The sequence below is a fragment of the Capricornis sumatraensis genome, chromosome 3 (assembly GCF_032405125.1).
Source record: "Capricornis sumatraensis isolate serow.1 chromosome 3, serow.2, whole genome shotgun sequence".
NCBI lineage: Eukaryota > Metazoa > Chordata > Mammalia > Artiodactyla > Bovidae > Capricornis > Capricornis sumatraensis.
Window position 1 is genome coordinate 89,308,391 of NC_091071.1, and position 17,496 is coordinate 89,325,886.

The following is a 17,496-nucleotide window of genomic DNA, read 5'->3' on the forward strand; positions in this document are numbered from 1 at the left end:
ATGGCTTTTAAGTTAACTTTTAAGGATCTTAACTTATGGCTACAATTGCTTTCTGGAAAGGTGGGCATCAGTCCTATACTTGTATAAATTGTGCAGTGAAGAACTATCCCACTGCTGCATTTCAGCACTGACAGCTACACCTTTAAAAATAACTTTCTTTCCATCCTATCTTTGGATATCTTTACAATGAATACCACATCTTAAGAAGATAAGTAATTATCAAGATACAGGTAACATATCTAGTAATAGGCTTTGTTTTTGTTTTTCTGGTATCACAGATTAAAAACATTCAGAAAAATGTCAGCCAACTTAATTTTACTTAGGCTGTGAGACAGAAAAAAGTGTACTGAGATAGGAGGCTTTCTAACTGGGCCTATAAGAGGTTAAATGTTTTTCTTTTGGATATAGTTTTAGTAATAAACTGCCAGGATTATTTTGGCCACATTTGGAGTCATGATTCCTCAGAGACAGTCTGACACGGTGTGGGAGACACAAGTTTTCCTTAAGTCTCTTAGAGTGCCTGGCTGGATATGGAAATTACATTGACAAAGACAGATTAAAAGAAGAAAAGTATACACATTTATTTAATATCAGTTTTATGTGACATGCTGCTGCTAAGTCACTTCAGTTGTGTCCGACTCTGTGCGACCCCATAGACGGCAGCCCACCAGGCTCCCCCGTCCCTGGGATTCTCCAGGCAAGAACACTGGAGTGGGTTGCCATTTCCTTCTCCAGTGCATGAAAGTGAAAAGTGAAAGTGAAGTCGCTCAGTGTATCTGACTCTTCACGACCCCATGGACTGTAGCCTACCAGGCTTCTCCACCCATGGGATTTTCCGGGCAAGAGTACTGGAGTGGGTTGCCATTGCCTTCTCCTTTTGGGAACCTTCATAAGGAAATTAAGACCAGAAGAAATGGTTACACTTGAGTGTCTCCTTGCTAGAGTTGAAGAGTGATGTTATAGAAGGAGGGCAATGATAGGATACAGAGTATCAGCTAAGTGTGCTTCCCCACTGGCTCAGCAGTAAAGAATCTGCCTGCCAGTGTAGGAGACAAGGGTTCAGTCCCTGGGTGGGGAAGATCCCTTAGAAAAGGAATGGCAACGCACTCCAGTAATGTTGCCTGGAAAATCCCATAAACAGAGGAGCCTGGCAGGCTAAGTCCATGGGGTCATAAAGAGTCAGACAGGACTTAATGACTAAACAACAACATCAGCTAACTATAATAAAAGGAAGGGAGCTTCAGTTCAGTTTAGTTCAGTCGCTCAGTCGTGTCCAACTCTTTTCGACCCCGTGAACCGCAGCACGCCAGGCCTCCCTGTCCATCACCAATTGCCGGAGTCTACCCAAACCCATGTCCGTTGAGTCGGTGATGGCATCCAACCATCTCATCCTCTGTCGTCCCCTTCTCCTCCTGCCCTCAATCTTTCCCAGCTTAGTGAAGCCTATTCACTCAGATTCCTCTCTGTATCTCTCTGTCTCTGGAGATCAGGATGTTCCTTTCCCGTGGGTATAGGCAGAGCACCTCTCACATGAGAATTTTACGACCTGCTTTGGGAGAAGTTCAGAAAGTCCTTCTAGTACCTCACATTTCCTTCAGTTTGGAATATTCAATATGCCAAGGAGTCATTTTGCGAGGTAGTGTATCCGGAATGCTATAAGCACATACAAGTTGGAATAGTTGGCACATACGATGTTAAGGGTCAATCTAGGCCAGGTTTGATTCCACAGGTGAGTTAGCCCTGCATTGTTGACTCTATTCTGAGATCTCTCATTATTCCCTGGAAAGGAGGGATTCCCAACTTGGATTATGGTGTTCATGTCCATCTACAGTTAATCTTTGTTTCCACCTCCAGCCCAAGGCACTGCTTTTCTACTTTCTCTCTTCACATAGTTGTCTTTTCTGGTTAAGTGTGGCACTATGTGTCTAGTGTTTTTGTACTTAGCAGGATTTTCTTGAGTTTCCTCCTTGTTATAGCATATATCAGTATTTCATTCCTTTTTATTTCCAAGCAGTATTACCTGTGTGTATATATATATATATATATCAACCTAATGCGTTTTATTTATCTATTAAGCAACTGATGGCCATTTGGGTTATTTCTGCTTCTTGGCTATTATGTATAATGTTATGAATTTTTGCTTGTAAGTGTTTGCGTTTTCATTTCTCTTGGGGGATTATTCAGGAGTGAATTTTCCTGGTCACATGGTAACTTTATGCAGAAAAACTGATCAACTATATTAAAAGATGGCTGTAACATTTTACTTCCCCACCAGCAATGCATGAGAGTTCTCATTTCTCCACATTCTTGACATTTGCTGTTATCTGTCTTTTTGATTACAGTCAGTATGGAGTGACATTTCATTGTTTTAATTTGCATTTCTTTAATGACTAATGATGTTGAGCACATTTTCATGTGCATATTAGTCATTCATGTATCTTCTTTGACAAAATGTCTATTCAATTTTTGTCCATTTTAAAGTGGGTTATCTTAGTTTTGAGTTGTAACAGTTCTTTGTGTATTCTGAACACAAATCCCTGACCAGATGTGTGATTTGCAGATATTTTCATGGTGTTCTTTTATTCTAGTGTCTTCGATATACTAGTAAGAGTATGCTAGGTGATATTGCTGATAAAAGGCTCAGTGGTTTTAAACATCAAAGTTATTTCGTAATCATGTAAATTTTGTTATGGGTTCAGGCAACTCCCTCTTGCAGCTGTGTTCTATGTGTGGGCTCACTGACACATGTTCCTTTCAATACATGCTTCTATGAGCACCAAGGCAAAGAGAGCATGGGCGGCTCTTGGGCTAAAGCAGTTAAATTCTCCCATCCAAATATTAGACATATCAATTCTCCTTACATTTCTTGGCTGAATGAATCTTATGACCATGTCTAGCATCAAAGGGAGAAGGCCAGTCCCTCCACATGAAATTGAATTGAGGACAAGCAGAATATTGGCGAGCAGTACTACTGTTAGGGAAACCATTGAGCAAAACTGCCCACCCTGGCCAGGCCTGATAGTAGGCACTTGCTTGAGTTATCGTAACTAACAAGCTGCTACCCACCGGAAGAATTCAGGATAGGCCAAAAGGAGAGACGAGATGCCAGCCCATATGTCCTACCAATCTCCCAGAATCCTTCTTGCTGGATTTCATCTTGGCTGAGCAATGCACAGCACACCAGGAAGGACCCTGAGTCAGGATGATTGGCCAGAGAGCCTGGAAACTAATCCCATCACCATAAAACCTGAGCCTGTCAGCCACATGGCAGAGCCATTCTCCTGGATTCCCTTACCCTCTCGCTCTCCATCCCGTTGCCCCTTCCCCCAAAAATGTCTTGTTCTGCCAGCACATATGTCTCCTCGGACAGTTCATTTCTGAGTGTTAGACAAAAGCCCAGTCTCCTGCCTTGAAGGGGTCCCCCTTCCTACTACCCTACTATGTATTGTGTTGGTGCAGGTGATGGGTTAAGAGAAAAGAAATGAAGGTATGCAGATAGTTTAGAAAAAGGTGAGTGTTATTAAGATGGGATAATAACTGGGGGGCAAATTTGGACTCGGTGATCAGAGTCTCTCTGAAGAGGGCTCATGTGAGCTAAGGCTTCACTGAAAGCAGTGAGGCAGTTAAGTGAATAGCAGGGAGGAGCCAACAAGGCCAAGAGGTAGAAGCAGGGCCAGGGAAACCCCCCTTGGTGGGGATGTAAATCTTATTCAAAGTGCAATGGAAAAACAATGAAGTGTTGAACAGTGATCAAACCTGATGTACATTTAAAAAATATCTTACTGGGTGTGGTATCCGGAATGAATTGAAGGGGAACAAGGCCAAAAGGCTGGGTTGATTTGGGTGGTAGAAATAAAGTTGGAGAGTGTGCAGTTAATGGAATGTACTAACCCAGCTGGGAAAAGAGGGATTAAGGAAGACAAGTGAGTCTTGAATTTAAGCTCCTTGGTGGGTGCTAGTGGAGTTTACCAAGAGAGAAGAATGGGAGGAAGTTCTCACTAAATTTTACATGCTTATCGGACATTACAGTGGGCTTTTAAGTGCAGGGATCTGAATATAAAATTTAATTGGGGAATTGCACATAGATTTACCTCACTGTTTTAAAATCTTCATAGCCCTAGGCCTGGCTCATTAAATGTGCCATTGGCCATATAATAAATAGTTATATTCTTGGTTAAACTGGGTGGATGCCAGTGTCTGAAAAAAAAGTTGTATTTCAAGCAATGCACAGTTAAATTTCTGTACAATATCTTAGTTATTCTTGTGCACTGTAACTTCAGTTCAGTTCTGAAAATGGAGTTGCTAATTCTAAGGATTTATGCATTTTAACTTTTTTTTTTTAATTTTGCACTTTACATTTTTGAGAGGGGCCAAAATCCTTAAAATGTTTATACCTGTCTACAGTTGCAGCAACATTGATGCTTCCCCACACTGGGCAACGATGGGTATTACCAAGACTTTTTAATTTTTGCCAATCTAATCCTCAGAGAAAGGGATTCTGTTCTGATATCAGCTTGTATTTCTTAGTCGTGGAATTGGATTTCTGCATACTAGTCAGCCACCTGCTTTTCTTATTCATGCTCTCTTTGACTCTGAAGCTATGTATATAGATTCCCTGTGTCCCAGTAGGTGTCTGGCTGAGGAATCTGAACACAGGGTGGACAGGGTGGTGAGCTCTTTTCTGGCAGGGACAGTGAGCCGTCCATCCTGCGCCCTGCGCACCTGGCTACTGGCCCTGGGTAGGTGACAAGAGGAGAAACAAGCACGGCGTGGTGGGAACAGGGCTAGGGAGATAATGAGGGCGTAAAGAAGGATCATTCAGATTCTACTGCGCACAGGACACAGCCGCGGGGAGAATCCCCGCACTCCCACAGAGGAATCCTCCGGCCTCTCTCCAGCTTGGTTTCAAAAGTTGCAAAACCATCGGGGGCGTCCTGACAGCCGCTGTCCCAGGTCCCTGCTCCCCTCCCGAGGCCTCCAGGCCGCAGAACCGCGGGGTGGGGTGGAGGGGCGGTCTCCAAGAGAGCGGGAACAGAAAACCGAAACCAAAACCTGTGCGCCCGCCCAGGCTCCCCCAGCTCTGGGCCCCGCCGGCAGCCGAAGGCGAGTCTCTTCTCCGCCATGGCAAGTTGCTTTTGTTTTGGGTTTTGCAGGGCGGAGTGGTCCCCGTGTCGTCATCCGGTCCCCCAAGATCCGGAGGACAGGCGTGAGTGAGGGGTGACCGGAGGAGGCGCGAGGAGGGACCCCAGAGGCAAACCCAGCCCAGCCTTTCCGCACCTGCCGGGGTGGCAGTTGGGCGCGCTCCTGAAATTGACCGCGGCTGTGCGGCCAGCTCCGAAGGCGCGCATCGCCGCGGCCGCCTCCCGCACCGAGTGCCCGGCTCTCCCGGACACAGCCGTTTGGTCGGGGAGTGGCAGTGTTAGGGCTGTTGTCCTCCCACGCTTTGGGGAACAGGAGCGCAGAGAATTGCCCAGAAATGGAGGCCACCGTTTCCTTTGTTAAAGGGCCAGCCCGAAGAGTTGGAGCCAAGGACGCAAGTTGGGAAAGCAGCGTGGTGTCTTAGCGGGAATTCTTTTCTCTTGTGGCCTTAGTTCTTTCTCTAGACACAAAGGGCTTTGTGTTGTCACCATCTTTGATGCCTCGCAAGAATTGTTAGCAAATTTAAGATTTAGACTTCCGTGTTCTTTCCATCGGGTGGGGAAAATCCCTTGGAGGAGGACATGGCAACTCACTCCAGTATTCTCGCCTGGGAAATCCCATAGACAGAGAGGAGCCTGGAGGTCTACAGTCCAGGGGGTTCCCACAGAGCGGGACAAGACAGAGCAACTAAGCAGGCAGGCTCCTTTTTTCCATCAAGCGCCTGAAAACAGTGGCAGGGGCCTTTCATTTCAGGTGAGAAACGCCAAAGCAGTTGTGAGTTTCAAGTGTGATTTTGTTTACAGAGGGCGGTAAAGGCAACGTGAATGAAACCAATTTTAAGAAAAGGAATGTAGGTAAACGAAGGGATGGGGGAGCCTAGTGGGCTGCCATCTCTGGGGTCGCACAGAGTCGGACACAACTGAAGCAACTTAGCAGCAGCAGCAGCAGCAGCAGCAGTGCTTTCCTTACAAAAATAAATTCAGTTTTTCTTTATATCTTTTTGCGTTCTGATAGGATGGTCAAAAGTCTCTTAAAACGTTATCACTGATACAGGGAAAATGCCATCACCTTGATAGCTCCTGGTCAGAATGTTGCTCTTATTTCAAAAAAATTGTATCTCCATGTGACAACTGTTGAAAGGGCTATCTCCAAGACCTCTCTTTTTCTTCTTAATGGTGGATGGAAGAGATGAACAGCGGTCTGTTGATTTCAAAGATAAATTTTAGACATTTGAATAAAGAAATATGACACTAGTATTGCTGAAGGTAGTGTCGAAGAAGTAAGATTCTCTGAATTTAAATTGATTGAAAGGTTTTCTTTGATATTGATGAAGGACAAAAAGGATGCTTATTCATTAGCCACTTTAACCACGGACTGTTAGAGCCAGATGCATAGTAAGTCAAGACAAATCTTGTATGAAACAAGATTCCCTGAATGTCTGAGTAGTCTGTCATTTTTTTTTCTTCTTCTAGAACTATTTTGAGATAATTACATCTTACACTTGGGGCTGGGATGCAGGAACACATTTTTATATTTTTCCTGTCTCCTCTGCAATCTAGTTGTCCCAAATATTTTAAGAAACTGTTTTGCTCCATTGAAAGTACCTAACATAACAGAGTCAATTATGAACTTCCCTTTCAGGAGACACGAAGGACCTTTGCTTTCTTTGTCTCAACAGAAGCTATTTGCATCCTCCACTGCTCTGTCCCTTTGTTTTGCTGTGAACTCTGTTTGCATTTTTAATTAAATTTGACCACTAATTAAAATTTGACCTCAGCCATCAAGGTCTCTCTTTCATGAAGCCTTCTTTGACTGCTTTAGCCAGCATTAATCTTGCTTCCTAATTCTGAATGGCTTCTATTGTGTGTTTTAGCATTTTCTTGTGAATGGTCTTGTATCCTTTTCACATTTTCGGTTGTTGGTCTGTTCTTGTAAAGAAGACCTTCCTCTTTTCGTGTCTACCAGGCACTGCTAAAATGATTTATATATGTGTCTGCCTCCTCCTCGCCCATAAGGGAGGTCCCCTTTGTGTGTGTTTTGGTAATCCTAAAGCCTGTCCAGGTGCCCCACACATAATAAATGTTCAGTAAATTTTTATGGTGGAACAATTTCAGGGTAAGGGGTGTTTTATATCTTGCGTGCGTCATCTTTGGTACCCAACATATTGCCGGGGATAGAGCACATGCTTAGTTAATACTGTATTAGTTAATTGATCAACTGATTGACAAGATATTATGTATTCTAAGAAAGGCAGGTACATTTTTGCCACCCTATTTTAATAACTACCGGCTGAAATGTCAAAGGAGATACTAAGAGATCCTGTTGTGATGAATTCCTGTTGTGATAAATGACAATTTCACTGAAGTGAACTCTGGCTTTTCCCTTCTTCCAAGTTTGGAAGTTTTAATAGTATTTTAAATTCTCTTATGAACTATTTTTGTTTCTTTCATAAAACACTTAAGATCTTGATAGTATTTACATGATTTTCTGTAATATAAGTTAGATTTTTCTTTTTTTCTCAACTTCTGTTAGTTTTGCCTTTAGGGTTGAATGATTCCATATTATTCTGTAATCATCTTTAAGTCTTTGGTAACTTTGAAGATTTTTACAGAATTCATCTAAAAGTTTATGAGAGTATTCATGTCATTATGCAAACAGTAAGTATTGCTTACAGCAGGGACTAATAGATCCTGTATTACTTTTTCTCCTTTTGGTCCAATATCATGTGTGTTTTTCCTTTTTCCAGTTACAAAAAAATATTCCTAGCAGCTGTGTCAAATAGAGTCTTTATTTGTAGTCTGTAATTTATTCCAAACATGCCATGCTTTAATTTTCTGATGATCTTTAGGCTTGGGCTTTTTCTTTCTTTCTTTCTTTCTTTATTTTTTTTAAATTTTAAAATCTTTAATTCTTACATGCGTTCCCAAACATGAACCCCCCCTCCCACCTCCCTCCCCATAACATCTCTGTGGGTCATCCCCATGCACCAGCCCCAAGCATGCTGTATCCTGCGTCAGACATAGACTGGCGATTCAATTCTTACATGATAGTATACATGTTAGAATTAGGCTTGGGCTTTTTCAAATACCAGAAAGTGGGGGAGGGGTGTTTGCTCTGGGGTGCCAGCACCCATACTAGCAGGTCAGATTCTCCCTAGAATGTTCATTTAGTTTTGCCTTGCTGCTAGCTTTTCAACTAATCATTTTGGTTTTGGTCCCTTTTTAAATTTCTGACGTTCTGCCAAGAAGGTTGTCCCCTTTCCATTGCAGCCCCCATTCTTTACTCTGGGTTTCCCCTGTCATATCCTTCCACATACTTTTATGTCTTTCCAGTCTTCAAGAAATTTGAATCTCTCCTGTGCTGCTGATTGCTCCCCTTAACTGGATTTATTCTCTTTTTAATTCTATTTTCATTTTCATTTTAATGTACTTTTGGGATAGGACATTGTATGTATGCTTAGACTGTTTTCCTTATCTGGGAGGTCAGAAGCAGTTTGCCTATCGACAATAAAGTCTGACTCTGAGTATACAGAGTCCTCTGAACTGAAAACCAAGACATCTTTGTGATTGATCAACCATGACTTGGACCCATGAGACATCCTGTCCTCCTTGGGGATAATTTAGGAATAGATTATATCCGCGTTCTGGTGCAATCAGGCTGGACTACCTATACAAGCACTGGGAGAAGTTTATAGGTCCAGTTCCCTAAATGAGCTGGGGAACAAATTAAAACATTAATATAAGAAGTTAAGAGAGAGTGTATTATAATCATAATCCCTTATGATTATACAGTGGAAGTGAGAAATAGATTTAAGGGACTAGATCTGATAGACAGAGGGCCTGATGAACTGTGGATGGAGGTTTGTGACATTGTACAGGAGACAGGGATCAAGACCATCCCTAAGAAAAAGAAATGCAAAAAGGCAAAATAGCTGTTTGAGGAGGCCTTACAAATAGCTGTGAAAAGAATAGAAGCGAAAAAGCAAAGGAGAAAAGGAAAGATATACCCATTTGAATGCAGAGTTCCAAAGAATAGCAAGGAGAGATAAGAAAGCCTTCCTCAGTGATGAAGAAATAGAGGAAAACAATAGAATGGGAAAGACTAGAGATCTCTTCAAGGAAATTAGAGATACCTGGGGAACATTTCATGCAAAGATGGGCTCAATAAAGGACAGAAATGCTATGTACCTAACAGAAGCAGAAGATACTAAAAAGAGGTGGCAAGAACACATAGAAGAACTGTACAAAAAAGATCTTCATGACCCAGACAATCACGATGGTGTGATCACTCACCTACAGCCAGATATCCTGGAATGTGAACTCAAGTGGGCCTTGGGAAGCATCACTACAAATAAAGCTAGTGGAGGTGATGGAATTCCAGTTGAGCTATTTCAAATCCTAAAAGATGATGCTGTGAAAGTGCTGCACTCAATATGCCAGCAAATTTGGAGAACTCAGCAGTAGCCACAGGACTGGAAAAGGTCAGTTTTCATTCCAATCCCAAAGAAAGGAAATGCCAAAGAATGCTCAAACTACCGCACAATGGCACTCATCTCACATGCTAGTAAAGTAATGCTCAAAATTCTCCAAGCCAGGCTTCAGCAATACATGAACTGTGGACTTCCAGATGTTCAAGCTGGTTTTAGAAAAGGCAGAGGAACCAGAGATCAAATTGCCAACATCTGTTGGATTATTGAAAAAGCAAGAGAGTTCCAAAAAAAAAAAAATCGATTTCTGCTTTATTGACTATGCCAACACCTTTGACTGTGTGGATAACAATAAAATGTGGAAAATTCTGAAAGAGATGGGAATACCAGACCACCTGACCTGCCTCTTGAGAAACCTGTATAGGTCAGGAAGCAACAGTTAGAACTGGACATGGAAAAACTGACTGGTTCCAAATAGGAAAAGGAGTACGTCAAGGCTGTATATTGTCACCCTGCTTATTTAACTTCTATGCAGAGTACATCATGAGAAACGCTGGGCTGGAAAAACCACAAGCTGGAATCAACACTGCCGGGAGAAATATCAATAACCTCAGATATGCAGATGACACCACCCTTAGGGCAGAAAATGAAGAAGAACTAAAGAGTCTCTGATGAAAGTGAAAGAGGAGATTGAAAAAGTTGGCTTAAAGCTCAACATTCAGAAAACGAAGATCATGGCATCCGCTCCCATCACTTCCTGGCAAATAGATGGGGAAACAGTGGAAACAGTAGCTGACTTTATTTTTCTGGGCTCCAAAATCACTGCAGATGGTGATTTCAGCCATGAAATTAAAAGACGCTTACTCTTTGGAGGAAAGTTATGACCAACCTAGACAGCATATTAAAAAGCAGAGACATTACTTTGTCAACAAAGGTCCATCTAGTCAAGGCTATGGTTTTTCCAGTGGTCATGTATGGACGTGAGAGTTGGACTGTAAGGAAAGCTGAGCACCAAAGAATTGATGCTTTTGAACTGTGGTGTTGGAGAAGACTCTTGAGAGTCCCTTGGACTGCAAGGAGATCCATCCAGTCCATCCTAAAGGAGATCAGTCCTGGGTGTTCATTGGAATGACTGATGTTGAAGCTGAAACTCCAATACTTTGGCCACCTGATGCGAAGAACTGACTCACTAGAAAAGACCCTGATGCTGGGAAAGTTTGAAGGCAGGAGGAGAAGGGGATGACAGAGGATGAGATGGTTGGATGGCATCATCGACTCAATGGACATGAGTTTGGGTAACCTCTGGGAGTTGGTGATGGACAGGGAGGCCTGGCGTGCTGCAGTTCATGGGGTCACAAAGAGTCGGACACGACTGAGCGACTGAACTGAACTGAACCGAGAGTGAACTCGAAAGGATCTGCTTGCAGCTGATCCTGTGTCCAGGGTTCCATGGTCTGCAATAGCATGTGCTCAGTGGTTGGGTTGTATCTAGATGTGTGCTGAAAGTTAGGGTTTACTCCACTGCAGTACCAATATTATTGGTAGGGTTTCATTTATTTTTTTATGGTGACTTTTCCCTAGTTTTGACCAAAAAGAGAATGTATTTCTTATTGTCTTATGTACTTTCAACTCTACATTCAAGAAGACAGTCAACTCCAAACTACCACATTTTGTGATTAGCTTGACTTAAAAAAAAATTTGATTTAGAAAACTCTCTCTTAATTTTTTCCTTTGTGATTACAATTATTTTTAGGTCTTTCTAACATCTGACAAATATTAAGCAGTGTTTTCCATTTCTTAAAAAAAAGGCTTTACATTTTCCATTTTAACTCTCAAATTTATATAGCATTTATGATGGTATATGTTGTGAGGCCAGGCTCCTTTCCTTATTTTTCTCTTCAGGTATCTGATCAGTCCCAGAGGGCCTTTATTGAATAAAGACTATTAAATAAAATAGCCTTTCCCACTGGTGTGTAATATTGCCTATATTAAGTAGAATCATATACTTAAAAAGTGTCGTATTGTTTCTTTCACAGGCATCAGTTTTGAATGTTAAGGAATCCAAAGCTTCTGAAAAAACAGTTGTAGTTGCTGGTCTTCCAACTGATCTTGATGACCAGTTACTGACCACAGTAGTGAAGATTCACTTTGAAGATACTGACAGTGGGGGTGGCGTTGTTGAAGATGTGATATATCCAACAAGAACGAAGGGGGTTGCATATGTAACATTCAAAGAAAAAACAGGTATTTCCAAATCAAATGTTTATAACCTTAGAAATACTTCTGGAATGAAATTAAAAATTGAACTGCAGTAGAATAATTCATGAGATGGTTGGATAGCATCACCAACTTGATGGACATGAATTTGAGCAAACTCTGAGATAGTAAAGGACAGGGAAGCCTGGTGTGCTGCAGTTCATGGAGTCACAAAGAGAAGGACACAACTTAGTGACTAAACAGTGGCAGCAACAAAAACAACAACAAAATAATTCATGGGATTTGTAAAGTTTAAATTTATAAAACAATAATTCTATTCTTGAATATAAAAGTGGCACTATAGTGCGTTAGGAAGAATATATGTGAAAGTGCCTTATGATAGAGTTGTCAGTAACCAAAAAAGTCTTAAAGACTTCTTCTTGTTTTCTGTATTTTATATCCATCTATATCATGAGATAAAGGTGATACATTTTATTGTAGAAAACTTGTAAAATACAGAAAAAAGCCCCACAAAAGCTATCCATAACTTCATAAACAAGTACTGTTTTATTAATGGCAAAGTTGGACTGGGGAAATATGGCTTGGGTCTGAGGTCACATTGAGCCAGTCTCTCCCTGGCTTACACCTGACATAGGTGAGAAAGTTGGGTGTGTGGAGCTGTTCACCCCTCTAGCCTCGTGGATGGTGCATGCCGATGCCTTGAGAGAAGTGGGAGGGAAGGAGAATTGGTGAAGGAGACTGAGCAGGTCAGCCAGTGAATAGGAGGAAGACCAGCCAGAACAGTGTGATATCCTGGATTCAGAAAGGTGAAGTCTCCTCATGACCGTAATTAACAGAGTGGTGGGGGATTTACTTTTAGGTGTTAGTTACATATGTAACATACATAACAAACATGTCATATATATATATGTTTAAATTTTAATATGTTAAACTAGAAGGAAAAAGGATTTAAATGCTGAATTTAGAGGAAAAACAGAAAAGGTGTTTTAAAAGAACTGAACATCTCTATTACTATTAATTAAAATAATTATTACTGTATTATGCCACAAAACTTTCTGAAGGCCCCCCTTCCACTTAGTTGCAGAGAATGTCGTCAGGAAAAAGAAACACTGTATAGAAGGCATGGTTGGATTTGCTCAACTCATAGTCTCCCACTTCAGTGAAAAGGTAGGTGTGATGCTGAAGGCATGTTGATTGTCTAGATCCCATGTTTTCTGCCAAGTGTCTCCTACACGGGAGGCACAAAGCACCCTCACCCCATGACTTCTAGAAAGAAAGTGCAAGGTCCTTAACCTGGGTCAATGTTAAAAGCCAAACCTGTGTCTTGAGAGTTTTTTGGTTATTGCTTGTTCTATTTTCCTGTTTTTCTATGATGCTCTTGATACTTTTAAAGTGACAATGAGCTCTTATACTGTCATGGATGATGTCTGGCATCTATCTAAAGACTTATTTTGTGGGGTAAAAACCAATTTGGATGAACATTAAAAAGGAGCTTTGAAGACACAGGTAAGGAGGAAGTAAGAGGAAAAAGTAAAATTCAAAGCATTGATTTAAAACTATTCTGTAACAAAGGTAGGGTTCTCTGCAGCCATCCAGTGACCTTCTCATGAGGAGGGAGGGCTCTCTCCAGGGACCCCTATCCACAGAACACCCCTGCAACAGTTTATCTATGCGTTCTGCTTAAAACTTTGATTCAAAAAAGCATTCTGCCTCCAAATAATATTTAATCAACTCTATTTGGGAGAATCCAGTGAGGAACTGTGAACCTCAAAAGGAACACTGTGGCCTTGATAGGTTGTGGGGCCCCTTGGAGGACTCCTTAGGGCTGCTGCTGGGCAGACCGAAAGTGGCAAAACAAGAATGTATTTATGCAGTCTTTCCCCTAGGTGGTGCTGTTTTAACTTTTCTGTTTAATTTTAGGTCTTCAGCTCGGTAAAGGCTGTCCTTGATCTTTCTGTTTTTCGGAGTCAAATCCGTCTAGAAAGTCTGGTAATGGACCTGAAAATGGAAATCCCAACGTTATGCTTAAGTCCTTTGGAAGCCAATGGAAGAATCTCTGTTCAAGGAACATTTCTGGCTATCAAGAAGCTCAAAGAATCTTTGCTATTAAAAGCAAGTTTTCTTTCAGAAAAAAATAGGAATAGACAGAGCCCCAGGGGAAGTACACGGAAAAGTAGTTACTCTTTAAAGCCCCCCAGGTGGTTGACACCTGAGACTACGAAAAGAGGAGAAAGTCTTGTTCTTGACACAGATACTTTCCTTTACCTGAAAAAGAAGACAGACTTTTATGAAAGCACACTGAGAACATTGCATGTTCTATGTCAAGAGACAGTGGATGGTGAAATTACCACACTTTGTATAAAGAATGCTCAAGGTAGTTCTCAGTCAGACAATGAAAAACAGGTAAAAGAGTTCATTGAGAAATATTCACATGCTCTTCACTTTGAGCTTAGAAAGGAGACACTTCTTTTAGAAGGAAAGGAAGATAGAGAGAAAGAAAATATTAAGCTGGCATGCAAGCAGCTAAGTTTGAGTTACCTTCATGTTCTGGTTAATTTCTATAAGACACACATTGATGTTATAGGGCCTCCTTCTGACACATACTTGTTTAAAAAAGAGGTCATGGAATTAATAAGGCAAAAAGTTAGGTAATAAAGTCCTCAGCAGTAGTAACAAGAAGGGCTGATTGATTCCTTCCCTTACTGAGCAGTGGTGATGTCATGCATGATGCCAGCTTTACACACATTATCTTATTTAATTTTTTTTTTGGCTATATCACACAGCTTATGGGTTCTTAGTTCCCCAACTAGGGATCAAACCTGGGCCCCCTGCATTGGAAGCTCCAAGTCCTAACCACTGGACTGCCAGGGAACTCCCTATCTCATTTAATTCTTGTGACCATCTTTCATCATAGGCATTGCCATTCTTATGCTACAGGAGAAGAGACTAGGATTTGAGAAGGTAAAAACCCTTGTCTGAAGTTACGTAGCTGTCCATCAGTAAGAGTTAAACCCAAAGATAATATCTAAGGTAAAAAACTTAAAAAACTCACTAAACTTTGAGGAAACCTCACTTTTTCTGCAACCCCAAATTCTTAGGAAAAAAAATAGCCTTCAGTGAACTCAAACTGGCTCTCTGTGACAACCTCGAGGGGTGGGAAGTGGGAGGGAGGTTCAAGAGGGAGGGGGCATGTATATACCCATGGCTGATTCATGTTGATGTATGGCAGAAACCAACACAATATTGTAAAGCAATTATCCTTCAATTAAAAATAAATAAATTTAAAAAAGAGCTTTCATTCTAATATATAAGAAGTTTGAATGATTATTATTATGCCATAGACAATATTTATACATTTATAAAGTTATATAGGCTTAACATTTATAAAGTTCATGTTTACTATTAATAGAATTAAAATGTTAGCAAAACTTGCCTGAGAATCTACTTAGATGGTAAATATTTCTGATGCAGGTAGTCACTACTTGACTAAATCCCATATTGGTATAAGGCTACTGGACATACAGGACACTTTTCCTGCCACTTACTTAGCCTAACTGCTTATATAAAATGTTGATTCTCTTGTTGAAATTATGTAGTGTCTATTGTATAGTTGTAAAAGTAATAGCATTTCAGCAATAGGATCATGGATGATGGGAATAATAGCATACACTGACTTGCTAGGCATAAGTTTAAGTGCATTGCGTATCTTTACTCATTCAGTCCTGACAGGAACCCTGTGAGGTAGGCACTGTCTTTATCTCCCTTTCTCAGATGAGGACACTGGTGCCCAGTGCTGATGTAACTTGCCCATGCCCTTGGTTAGTGAACTTTTCTTTTCCCTTTCATAGTCTTCTGAATGCTACTTAAACACTTGAGATATGTTTCCTTAAAGATGACAGAAGGATTTGAAAATTTTTTACTGAAGAAGGGAAGTAAAACTTGGAAGTCATTGGGTTGTCTGTGATTGTCCTGCATTTAATTTAGCATTAAGCCAGTTTTCAGTATCTGGGGCACTGCAGAGACCCTCCCAGGATTATAAACCATACATCTTGCTCATCTCAACATAAACAAACATGATTATGATGCTTTGCACTGTTTGTAGCAGTAGAAAAGCTTAAGACAAGTCTATGTGCTTTCCTTTTTCTTAGCTACCTAAATCCCAACTATGTAAATTATCTCCATTTCTTTAAATGTCTTATTTCATTTCTGTACGGCTAAACTTTTTGTCATGGGAAACTTCTGTTTATATTAAGTACAAAGGAGATCAGCCCTGGGATTTCTTTGGAAGGAATGATGCTAAAGCTGAAACTCCAGTACTTTGGCCACCTCATGCTCAGAGTTGACTCATTGGAAAAGACTCTGATGCTGGGAGGGATTGGGGGCAGGAGGAAAGGGGACGACAGAGGATGAGATGGCTGGATGGCATCACAGACTCAATGGAGGTGTCTGAGTGAACTCTGGGAGTTGGTGATGGACAGGGAGGCCTGGCGTGCTGCGATTCATGGGGTTGCAAAGAGTTGGACACGACTGAGCAACTGAACTGAACTGAACTGAAGGTATCTTTAAAAAGATGTTTGATTTTCATTTTGCTTCTGGGGGTATTGTCTCAGTCTAGGTCCGATCAGGAGAGAGGAGGCGCACAGTAATTTGCAGGCAGTTTAAGATAAAGGATTGTTAGCAATGACAGGGAATTGGGATAATGAGGGATTGGCTCATAAGAAATAGAGAAAACTCTACCAGATATAGAAATAGCAGATATAAGGAGTTTAGATAGAGCACCCGATGAAGAACCTCCTCCCATCCACCATGCACCCCAGAACTGAAATGCAGACTTCGCTGGAGGGTTTGTGCCAGGGGATCTTGCTAGAAATCCATCCTCTAGGGTACTGGAAGAGTCTGTTCACAGTCGCTGTCTGACCAGGGACTCGCCCTTAACATACATGCCTGGAGGGTTCCTGCTAGCCACTGTGTACTACAGCTGCTGAGTGGGGGGAGGCCTTCTTTGGGGGGTTGGGGGGGCTGGACACGGGAGCATCCGCCCGTGCTGCAGGAGCCTAATGTTGGAGAAGCTGCCTGTGCTGAAGAAGCTGGGTAGGTATGGGGGGAAAGCTGGATTCTGAAGAGCCTGTCAATTTAATCCACTGAAGTAGAAAGAACACTCTTTCTTCGCGCAGTGCCTCTCCAGCGCCCTCTACTGAGAAAGCCTAACATCTTGTCAGCTACAAGGGGGGAATATTTAAAGGGCCCAGATTTGTTGTTACTGAGTAGGCATAGAGGATGAATTTAAAGCCGAGTTAATAAATTGATAACTGGTGCAGTTATATTTGATACCTGCACAGGTTTTCATTATTTACCACAAGTTTAACACCAATATAATAGGCTTTCAACAAAGAGCTGGGTCAGAGTGATAATCATTCCTTGATAGTGTAGACTGAATGTTGCTAACTGGTTTGCAGGTATGAATATTGCATCTTCTGTTTGAGAGGATTATTATTGTTTCAGGTGTTTTACATATTGATGTCCATTTTAGAGTTCATTTAGTGACACTCTGCTTATAATATGCTTGTGTAATCAATTTCTATCCTTAATAAAAACTGACTCTTTAATCTTCCAGTTGGTAGTAGTGATTTTTATTAAAATTTATTTATTTTTGAAAGTTACTGATGCCTAGGAAGATGATGTAAATTCTGTTCTGCTGTCAAGCCTAAACCCTC

The 17,496-nt window shown here is 41.3% G+C and overlaps 1 protein-coding gene across 1 annotated transcript; it reads left to right on the forward strand.

Moving 5' to 3' along the window:
- The first annotated feature begins 5,476 nt into the window (after nt 1-5,476).
- Nucleotides 5,477-14,913, forward strand: RBM43 (RNA binding motif protein 43). The gene is made up of 4 exons (XM_068968460.1): nt 5,477-5,533; nt 11,602-11,809; nt 12,861-12,949; nt 13,703-14,913. Exons 1-4 carry the CDS (start codon nt 5,477-5,479, stop codon nt 14,432-14,434), a joined length of 1,086 nt encoding a protein of 361 aa, XP_068824561.1. The 3' UTR covers nt 14,435-14,913.
- Nucleotides 14,914-17,496: the final 2,583 nt, after the last annotated feature.